Genomic DNA, 11,678 nt, shown 5'->3' on the forward strand with positions numbered 1-11,678 from the left:
GAGAATACCAAAAAAACATTTCTAGGATTGTCCAAAGTAAACATGGAAAGCTTATTTTAACAACTAATGAATACCATTCTTAACAAAAGACCAGTTACTTACTGATAACTGCCTTTCTAGGAAATCTTCCAGGATGGCACAACTGTAGGGAGGAGCCTCTCATCTCTCAGGTGTGCCGTCCTGGAAGATGACATGAGAAAGTAAGCTATTTGGGCTCCTAGATATTTCAGGGGCCACACTCCAGTCCCACTATTTTTAGAAGTTGACCACTGTGTTCTTGAATTACTATGGACAATTACATTTTAAAAGGGGAGGGCCGTTAAAATAAAATAAAAAATAAATTTAAAAAAGTGAGCAGCTGCAAACACTGCAGCTGCTGACTTAATAAGCACACTTACCTGTCCAGGGCGCCCGCGATGTCGGCCGCCCGAGGCCGACCCGTCCCTCGGGTCCCGGCGCCGCCATTCCTTCTAAGGGAAACAGGCAGTGGAGCCTTGCGGCTTCACTGCCCGTTTCCTACTGCGCATGTGCGAGTCTCGCAGCGCTTTGTGAATGGGACGCGCTGTGTTCTGGGACACACAGTTCCCAGAACACAACGCGACGAGGAGAGAAGAAAGAAGAGGAAGATTAGGATTATGTGCCTAGCAACAGGCATTTCTGGTAAGTTTAAAAAAAAAAAAAAAAAAAAAAAAAAAAATGGAGCCCACACACAGTCGGATTATCCGACAACGCGGTCCGATCGGACATTTTCCGTCGGAATGTCCGACCATGTGTATAAGGGCTTAGTGAAAAAAACTCTGGATTTGGGAGACACATCACTACATACACAGCATGTTTGTGCCTGGAGTTTCCATCCAAGGTGGCCACTGGATCTCCTTTTGCTGCACTCACAGAGCCACAATTTTTGATTGACCATCCCCAAATCTGCAGGAATATATTTTTATTAATTTTTTTTTTTATCTATGGTGCCAAAATTGTGATTTCACTCTGCCATAGTGCTTGTCTTTATATTACCCCAGGGATTTTATGTTGATATGTGTGTGGATATGAATGACGTAGCTGTATATTAAAAGCGCTGCGCAAACTGTTGGCGCTATATAAATTCTGAATAATAATAATAATAATAATAATAATAATAATAATATTATATTGACCAGACAGCATTGTCTATTTTAACCATGACTGAGGTGTTGGTGGTGGAAATTTTATCCAGTGATTTTTGTACTACTATATTATATTTTTGTATAATTAAAGTTCCCTTACCCTGAAGATGCATGGTCCTCAGTAATTACTTTAGGTGAGTTCCTTCATCACCTTTCTCTTTTTTGTATACTTTACCTTTGATTACCTGGATAACACCTTACCAGTGAGTCAGCAATCTGAGGAACGCTGTGTCTGCTCGTATACAGAGCCTTCCCAGTTTATATACACCAGTGAGCTACTGGCTATTTATTCCTTGGTTCTTTCTAAATTAATTTGGGGGACTGGAGGACCACAATTATGAGGAACAACTACAAGCACTAAAATGTATTCTTCTTGGAGAAGAGACATGATAGTGATGTACAAATATCTCAATTGTGATTCCAGTGAAAGTATGAAATTGTTCAGTCCCAGGGAGTGTAAGAGGCCACATGATGAGACTGGAAGAGAAACAATTTAACCTTAAGCTGCATAGGGGGTTTTTCACTGCCTGGGCGGTAAGGATGTGGAACTCTCTTCCACAATCGGTGGTGTCGGCAGGAAGTATGGATAGTTTTAAAAGACTCTTGGACATGCATCTTAGCGAAAATATTACACAGGGATATGGGAAATTATTTTTCCACACACACACACACACTGAACTGGATGGACTGTTGTCTCAACCTTACCTTATGTGATTACTATGACAAATAAGAGGGTGAATAAGGAAAAAAAAAAAAAAAAAAGACAGGTGTCCTAATCCCTCTCCATTCTGTCCAAAACAAAGGTGGTTTGCCTTTAGTTATACTTAAATGCCAAGTTTTAAGACCAAGCACTTTAAATACACAAAGGGCCCTATGCACGACTAGTTAAAAGTTCTGATCTGGTGTACTGTACCTGCAAACCAAAGTAGTCTGCCCATTCATGAACAGCAGGAGGTACAGCTGCTGTAGTCTTTTTCAGGGCTTCTTCTCCCTGAGTACCACTGCCCAGCAGCCCATAGTCATATGCTACATAGACAGCTCCTCCAGCCACCGCAACTTTTGTGGTGAACCTGAAATAAAGTACATAGGAATATGAACAGTTAAAGTGATTGTAAAGTCTTGTTTCTTACCCCTATAAAAATAATAAACATGTTATACTTGTTTGCTCTTTTACAGTAGATTTGCACAGAGCAGCCCAGATCCTCCTCTTCTCAGGTCCCTCCTCTGTGCTCCTGACCCCTCCCTCCTGATCAGTGCCCTCACAGCAAGCAGCTTGCTATGGGGGAACCTGAGCTGAGTCACAGCTCCCTGTGTCCATTCAGACACGAAGCCCTGACCCAGCCCCGCCCCCTCTTTTCCCTGATTATCTTACTTTGACAGCAGCGGACGCCAATGCTGTGTTTCAGCCAATCATGAAGGAGAATCTTCGTCGGGTGAGACAGTCGTGGACATCAGGTAAGTGTTAGGGGGGGGGCAGCTGCACACAGAAGGATTTTTATCTTAATGCATAGAATGGAAAAAAATATATATAACCCCTCTTATGCCTCGTACACACGACCAGACTTTTCAACATCAAAAGTCTGATGGAATGATTCCGGCAGACTATTTGATCGTGTGTGGGCTGCAGCGGACTTTTGATTCGCAAAGGTCTGACAGACTTTAGAAATGGAACATGTTTCAAATTTTTCCGCCAGAACTCCGCCGGACCCAGTTCCTACTGAGAAATCCGCTCGTGTGTGTGCTAGTCCGACGGACAAAAAACGTCGTGAGGGCAGCTATTGGCTACTGGCTATGAACTTCCTTATTCTAGTCCAGTCATACATCATCACGTTCGAATCCGTCGGACTTTGGTGTGATTGTGGGTGGCCAAGTCCGTTCATTCGGAAAGTCCGTCAGAACTCTGTCGAACCTAAGTCTGGTCGTGTGTACGCGGCATAAGAACCAAGTCAGATGGAAAGAAAGCAACACGTTTTGAGATAGTTTTAACTGCCCCTTCCTATGCTGAAAATTTTAATTTTTAGACTGTCTGGCCGATGCTTTGGCTGACACTTTCTCCCTGCCCTGGAAGTATGCAGATAAACTCAGTTTACAGTTAACGCTAGTATATTATGGCTCAGTAGCAAAGCCATATGCAGCCAGGCAAATGCCATTTCTGACCTTTCTCTGAGAATGCTAAGCTGTATACTTTTCACAGGGCACTTCAATACTACTTATCACTTTTGGCTCTAAATGTCAGGAAGTATGCCATACTTGTGCATGTGGTCTATGCATAAAGCGTCAAAACAAACCACATGCACATCTGTTTGTTGTTGTCTTAATGAACAGTAAAACAATGCAGTGGCTAAAATGTTTCACTCATGAAAATTTTACTAGGCGCGTGGGAGAATTTTAGCAGTTGACGCAAAAGATTTTCATGTCTTCAAACCAAAGATGTAACAAAACAGAAAATGCAAAAAGGAGGCCTTATATTACCCTGTCCTACTGCCTGTTCCTCTATACTTTGCTTTCTTGTACAGCAATAGCCTCTTCACAATGGACACACATACAGGTTTGTCATATGTCTGGTCCCCTGCTGTGCTCTGTGGTTCTTTCCATAGTTAGAAGACAAGTAATATGGGGGTCAGCAAAAGGAACCACAACGTACAGCTGAGGAACAGAGTGAAGGAATGAGTGACAGAACAGGATATTATATAGCTTCTTCTTTTGCGGGTCCTGCTTTGTAATATCATAAATGAGGCCATTTCAGAATGGGAAAGGTTGGACATATCACAAAGAAAGCTAAATACAGTATCCTAGGGGCAATATGCTGGAGAATAATGGGAATTGAATGACAGCATGTGCAGGAGAGGAGTGCAGAGGCCAAACATTATGTCCAGGAAAGTACAAAAGATATGACTTTGGTCTGTATATGCAAGAGAAGAGGGTGGAGGGTATGATGGTGGAAATCTGTGCAGGAGAGGGGTGGCAGATGATGACTGTCGAATAATTCATTTTTTGACCTACCAATGGTTGTTCCTGATCCTTCCAAATTTTTCAACAAAATCATTAATAAAGTACATGGTCTAAATCATAGATGGGAAAGCCTTGCGAATGGAAGTAGTCATTCACAAGACTAATTCTAGCAGCATGACAGCCAGGGTCTTCTCACAGGGAGCTGTACAGCAGAAGAAGAGGTGGAAATCAGTGTAGGTTTATTTGGGACAGTGGAGGTGGTGGGAAGTGTGTCAGCAGTACTGTGGTCCACATTGCTGACACACTCAACTGCGGTGGTTTGCAGACTGTAAAGGTAGTGGAGGGGAAGCATCCAGAATGGAACAGGAGGAATGTTAGTGCAACTGAGGTGTTGCTGGGGAAGTGGGAGATACAGCAGAGCTTTGTTGCCAGAGAATGTTTCCAGAGGAAATGATACAGTGGGGCTGAGATTACCACTGGACCAGTCAGTATAGATGAGACTGATAGTTGGAGTAGTGCACTGAATAAATGTGAGGGATTATCCTAATTACACTACAGACTGGGAGAGGAGGGGTTAACATACATGCACTGGTCATAGAAGAGTAATAAAACACGTGCTAGCTACTGTTTGCCGATTGGCCATGAAAGGGCAAGTTCAAACATGCTAGGTACTGCCAACTGAGGGATAGATCAGTTTATGATCTAGAGATGAAATCTAACAAGGTATAGACCAATCCGTGTGCTGGAGGGGGGATACAGGGGAAGGCTAATGTACGTGCTGCAGGCAGGATCTCAATGAGGAAGGGCCAATCTCCATGCTGAAGGAGATCTACGATAATACCACCGGTGTGTGTCTTGGAGGCGGGATCTTACCAGGGACAAACCAATGTAAGTGCTGGAGGAAGGATGTTATAGTGAAGGAAATAGTCACACTTATTTATTTTGAGTTAAAGCGGACCTCCGCCCTAAAGTGGAAGTTCTGCTCATGGGAACCCCCCCTCATCCAGGGCCACAATTGGTACCTTTGAGGGGGGGGGGAGTGTGACAATACCTGTGCAGAATAATCCAGGTATCTGCACCCACTTCCGGTAATAAATAGCTGCAGATGCCCTGCCCTCCCCCGTTGTGTTCTGGGAAACACACAGTTCCCAGGACACAACGGAGACCAGTGAAGATGCACAGAGCGACTTGCACATGCGCAGTAGGGAACTGGGCAGTGAAGCCGTAACGCTTCACTTCCCGATTCCCTGACAGAGGATGGCAGCGGGGGCAGCCAAGAGACGAGCGGTTGCTTGTCATCTGCTGCCGATATTGTGAGTGTCCATTTATTAAAAGTCAGCAGCTGCAGTATTTGTAGCTGCTGACTTTAGGTGGCACTCCTCTTTAAGTTGGCCACACACATATAAGCTCAGCCAGGTTATCAGGAGGAACTGACTGAACTTTCTTCAATGGATGGCCCTGCTGGCTGCCTCCCAGCAGATATCCTAAAAATTTATATCGCAGGAGCTGGAGAGAAAATTGTCAGCTGAACAGTGCCTGTGTTCTGACAAAATGTCGAGCTTGGCAGAATAAGCAAACCGTGTCACTGCCGCTTTCTTTAACCACTTGGGTACCGCGCTATTGCCGAATGACGGCATTAGCGCGGACCTAGATTTCCGGGACTACGTCTATTGACGTCGTCCCGGTTACGAGCGGCCTGCGCGCCCCCTGAGGGGCGCGCGCGGCGCGCTCTGTGATCGGCGAGTCTATGAGACTCGCCTGATCACCGATCCGTGCAAGGGGGTCGATCCCGACCCCTTATCACGTGATCAGCTGTCAGCCAATGACAGCTGATCATGTGATAGAACGGAGCCGGTAATCGGCTATTATTCCTCCTCGCGCTGACAGCGCGAGGAGAAAAAAAAAAGCCGATCACCGGCGGCCGTGATCGGGACATCAGTCCCGATCACGGCCAGCAATGCAAGGCACCACATGCCACCTGCCAGTGCCCACCTGCCTCCCGCAGTGCCATCCTGAAGTATAAGTAAAAGTAAGTGCCCCCCGTCTGTGCCCACAGTGCCACCCCACAGTGCCTCAAAGGTGCTGCACCCCAGTGCCGCCCATCAGTGCCGCCCATCAGTGCCCAGCAGTGCCGCCCATCAGAGCCACCTATCAGTGCCACCTATCAGTGCCCATCAGTCCCATCTATCTGTGGTACCTATCAGTGCCCATCCGTGCCACCCATCCGTGCCACCCATCCGTGCCATCTTATCTGTGCCCATCTTTGCCCATCAGTGCCGCCTTATCTGTGCCCATCGGTGCCGCCTTATCTGTGCCTATTAGTGCCGCCTTAACTATGCCTATCAGTGCCCACCAATGCAGCCCATCAGTGCCCACCAATGCAGCCCATCAGTGCCCACCAATGCAGCCCATCAGTGCCCACCAATGCAGCCCATCAGTGCCCACCAATGCAGCCCATCAGTGCCCACCAATGCAGCCCATCAGTGCCCACCAATGCAGCCCATCAGTGCCCACCAATGCAGCCCATCAGTGCCGCCTTATCAGCGCACTTCAATGAAGGAGAAAAATGACCCGTTTGCAAAATTTTATAACAAACTATTAAAACATGATTTTTTTTTTTTTTTTTTTGCATCTTTTTTTGTTTGTTTAGCAAAAAATAAAACTCCGAGCTGTAACTAAATACCACCAAAAGAAAGCTCTATTTGTGGGAAAAAAATGATAAAAATTTCATTTGGGTACAGTGTTGTATGCCCGCGCAATTGTCATTCAAAGTGCATCAGCGCTGAAAGCTGAAAATTGGTCTGGGACTGAGGGGGGTTTAAGTGCCCAGTAAGCAAGTGGTTAAACCATAATTAATTGCAGATTTTGACAAATTGCTGTTTATTTTCATAAACTGTTGTTTGGACACAACACCAGCAACTGAATAGAGTCCAGTGCATGATATTACGAGTGGAGATTGTTACACTGCTCCGAAACTAACCAAGAAAATGGCTGCCTCCGAGGCGGCGACAACTTTGCTGTGAAAACAACAAAATCTTCCTGGACTGTATTCGATAGCCGGTGTTGTGTCCTAACTCCAATTCATCCAAATCAGCAATTACTGATGGTTTAACAAGAGCGGAAGCGACGTGGTTCGAGTTTCTGTTGAGTTGCCCATTTTGTCAGGACACCTGCATACAGTCAGATGGCAAAAAACAAAAAAACAAAACAAACAGAGTGCCACTCTAAATGCAGCATATCACAGAACCAAAAAGTTTATTAAAAGATACATAACTTTCAACATTCAAAAGATAGATGCACTTGTCAGATCCGCTGAGGGTCGGGATTATCACAGCACACCTCTATGTCCCTGTGTACAAAGAGGCTACATGCTAGTGCCCGATCAGCTTTGAGAAATAAGCTGTGGGCACCCCCCCGAAAACACATTAGCCATGCCCACCTATTCCCCCTGGAGGGACATGGCTCCCGGGAACACATTGGTTTCTGGTGGTCCCTCACCTGAGTGAAGCAGCGGATCCTCAGGACTCTACATTTATTCAGTGCAATGATCAGCCCAACCCTCAGCTTTTTCTGACAAGCGACAACCCTTTCTTTTGAATGTAAGTTACCATTTGTGTTCAATTAACCTGTTGGGGTATGTGGCATGCTGCATTGGAGTAGCATCCGGTGTTGGTTTTTGACTGTTGTAGACATTCCTTCACATTTCCTAGGACAGTGATGGCGGACCTTGGCACCCCAGATGTTTTGGAACTACATTTCCCATGATGCTCAACTACACTGCAAAGTGCATGAGCATCTTGGGAAATGTAGTTCCAAAACATCTGGGGTGCCAAGGTTCGCCATCACTGCCCTAGGAGTTGCCTTTTTTTGTTGCCCCCCGCCGTCAGTATTATTGCTTGGGCTTCTCCACCTTTTTCTTTGGCTTGTGAACTCAGTTATCACCTATCTACTATAGACTGTTTTATCCAATCAGATGCAGCCGCTGGGCAGATATTTTGACAGCTAGCAGGGTGGCTGTCAAAATACAAAAGCTCAGCAGGAAATAAATCCATCTGTGCTGTGTAAGAAAAAGCAAAACAAACAAGAAAAAAAAAACAAAAAAAAAAAAACAAAACATGTGTATGGCCAACTGCAGTGTATACAAGGGCAGCATACACACAGTGTGCCCATCTTAGCGAGCTCCATAAAGTGAAAGCTCTCTGGCTGCCATGGGTTACTGCAAACTTCACTACCTGATGTAAACTCAATCCGGACACAAGAAATCTCTTCACATTCCACTACATGCAGTAAGTTCTCAAAGACATCCTCCCACCTTGGTACTGAGAGTCCTACCACACCTGCCAGCTAACGCTAGAATACTCCCTGGGTGTTTCATGCACCACGCTTTTTAGAACAGATAACTCAGAAACGTTTATTGACATTCCTGGTACGATGCGGGACTCACTTGAGAAGTCTCAGCACGGCAGGCGCCATGTTTCTCCCCGGCAAGGACACACCACCACAGGAAATGCGAGGGGAAAGGGTAACGTCGCGATCATGTGACTATGCGAGGAGGCGGGGCGTAGAGCCGGGCAATCCTGAGTAGAGGCCGAGTGCGAGGAGCGTGGTGTAGAGGAGGCGCGGGTACTTTGCTGTGCATTGTGTAGCGCAGGCGCAGCTGATATGTGATGCTGCTGTAGGCGGGAACATTTGTGGTAAGAGAAATGTGAGACCTGCTGTAAAATGTTAACTACCTGTGTCTAGTGTAGCCCTGTTATAGGGGGTTATATGAAGTTGCATAGCTCCCAATGGTCCCTGTATTTCGAGGGACTGTCCCTGATTTGGAGCAATGTCCCTCATTCCTCCTCATTTATCCCTCATTTTGGTCTGATCTATATAGATGTATATAAAAGGCACTTTTTACCTTTCAAAAAGTGTTTTCCAGGGCTAAACCTTTCTTCCAAATTCAAAATTACTGCATTTGTAAATTTCAAAGGCCAGTATAAAGGAATAATAGTGGTAAAATAAATATATATATGTAGCGCTGGTACTCCTGAAGAGTACGTGCTATGTTTTGTAAATTTCGTTTTCTAAGACCGTAGTTGGGTCTTGGGGTTGAATTATGTAAATTGTGATTCTGGCATCAGTTTGGCTGGACCGTACTATGTTCTGCCTGGTCATAGGTGCATGTTTCATCTCTGACAGGCATTGGAACGCAGTCTGGTTGGACGCATTGGGTACCAATCTCTCTCTCTGAGCCAATCAGTGGGTGCGTTGTCTCACTGTGTATTCCGGGAGAGGGTACTTAAGGTGCTGAGGTCACGTGGTTCTGAGTTCCGTTCCAGAAGTATGTTCTGACTCCATGGTCCTGGTCCTCCTGACCAGCCCCCAGAGGCGCTCATGTCCTGGGGTGCGGATCCATCCATGTCTGAGTCTCGAGACTGGCTAGTCCGAGCGCAGTAACTGGAAGGAGGATTTCAAGGTGGTCCGGTGCCGTCTCGAGTTTGGAGAGGCCCAGTAACTCAGAACACAACCAGCGGAGGACTCTTCAGAAGAGAGCCACGCATGAGGCTGGCTGCTTGGTAAGAGCCTGGAAGCTGAGCTGGAAGGACACCAAGTAAATCCGCATACTTATGGTATCGCCGGACCGGCTGCAAGATTCTGGTACTGTAAGAAAGTTCCTAATTTCATCCTTAGGTTACAACTAAGTTCCTGTGAGAGACTTTCTGTGTTCATCTAAAGTTTTACAACCAAATCTGTGGCAGAGACTTTGCTAAGTTTGAATCACTTGTCGGCTGCTAAATCCATAAACCAGGATTTATCCGACACCTGAAGTATCCAGTTGCGAGTGGCTATTCCCTGGATCATCTAGAGAGAGACATCTTTACATGTCAGCAGTTTCCAAACTAGTACCTGAGCTTTCCTACCCATACCCTCTATTCCCAACCGAGAGACTGTGTTTTGTTCAATGTTTTATGCAAATAAAAATTCCTCAAAAGGGATTCAAGTGTCGGTCTCTGTAATTATTGGGCCATCAACCTCGGGAACCCCTATACAAGAATAACGAGGTGGAGAAGGTAAACGGTAAGCCCAGAAAACCAGCCGCTCCTTCGGGGGTCAGTGCTACATATACATAATAAATAACAATATAAATAATACATAAAAGTAAAGTACTTGTGGGTTTAACTAATCCTTTTTTTGGTTACTTCTCCTTTAGGAGGAAGTAAAAGGTGGTGTGTCCTAAGCCTACATACTTTTTCTAATAGTTGTCCGTCATTCCCATTTAAAAAAGTTGGAAGGTATGAAGTTGCCCCCTCCACACAGGCTATAGCGCTAACCTGCAGGTTATCAAATGAGCCAGAGCCTCCACTAAGTCCTCTTTCACACTGAGGCGGTTTTCAGGCTTTTTAGCGCTAGAAATAGCACCTGAAATCCACCTCCCATTCATTCATGTGTGACTTTTCACACCCAGGCTTGCCAGACATTAGAAAAGTCCTGCAAGCTGCATCTTTGGGGCGGTTTGGAAGCGCTGTATTTAGCACAAAAAGCCTTGCCCATTGAAATGAATGGGCAACACTTCCAAAGTGCCTGAAAAGCGATTCAGAAGCGCCGCAACACCAAAGGGGTTAAAAGTGCCTATTAACCACTACAGCCCCGGACCAATAAACCCCTTAAGGACCAGAGGTCTTTTTACAATTTCGCACTGCACTGCTTTAACTGGTAATTGTGCGGTCATGCAATATTGCACCCAAACGAAATTTGCGTCCTTTTCTTCCCACAAATAGAGCTTTCTTTTGATGGTATTTGATTGCCTCTGCGATTTTTATTTTTTGCGATATAAATGGAAAAAGAGCGAAAATTTTGAAAAAAAAAGATATTTTCTTCTTTTTGTTATAAGAAAAATCGAATAAACTAAATTTTAGTCATACATTGAGGGCAAAATGTATTCAGCCACATGTCTTTAGTAAAAAAAATGTCAATAAGCGTATATTTTTTGGTTTGCGCAAAAGTTATAGCGTCTACAAACTAGAGTACATTTTCTGGAATTTACACAGCTTTTAATTTATGACTGCCTATCTCATTTCTTGAGGTGCTAAAATGGCAGGGCAGTACAAACCCCCCCCCCAAATGACCCCATTTTGAAAAGGAGACACCCCAAGGAAATTGCTGATGGGTATGTTGAGCCCATTGAATATTTATTTTTTTTGTCCTAAGGGATTGAATAATGACAAAAAAAAAAATATCACTAAATGATATATTGCTCACACATGCCATGGTTATATGTGGAATTGCACCCCAAAATATATTCCGCTACTTCTCCCGAGTATGGGGATACCACATGTGTGGGACTTTTTGGGAGTCTAGTCGCGCACGGCACCCCGAAAACCAAGCACTGCCTTCCGGATTTAAATATAAAATGCTACCAAAAAAACTGTTAGCGATCGCAGGGATCAGGCCTGACTCTGCGATCGCTGCAGTTATGTGTTTAGTGTTTTGTAAGTGACAGTGATCGATCGATACTGCACTTGGGTGGGCTGGGCAGAGGGGCAAAACGCAGGTGCCAGCAGGTATCTGGGCTGATCC

The 11,678-nt window shown here is 45.2% G+C and overlaps 1 protein-coding gene across 1 annotated transcript in view; it reads right to left on the minus strand.

Moving 5' to 3' along the window:
* Positions 1-8,717, minus strand: part of MICOS13 (mitochondrial contact site and cristae organizing system subunit 13) — a 35,951-nt gene extending 27,234 nt beyond the window's left edge. The window contains exons 1-2 of the mRNA XM_077475579.1: positions 8,560-8,717; positions 2,077-2,233 (exon numbers count right to left, since the gene is read on the minus strand). Coding sequence (XP_077331705.1) covers positions 2,077-2,233; positions 8,560-8,588 — 186 coding nt within the window. The 5' untranslated portion in view covers positions 8,589-8,717. The remainder of the gene's footprint in view (positions 1-2,076; positions 2,234-8,559) is intronic.
* Between the last annotated feature and the right edge of the window lie 2,961 nt (positions 8,718-11,678).

This window comes from Lithobates pipiens, unplaced genomic scaffold (assembly GCF_037356315.1).
Source record: "Lithobates pipiens isolate NorthernLeopardFrog02 unplaced genomic scaffold, aLitPip1_a1.2 Scaffold_13, whole genome shotgun sequence".
NCBI classification, from domain to species: Eukaryota; Metazoa; Chordata; class Amphibia; order Anura; family Ranidae; genus Lithobates; species Lithobates pipiens.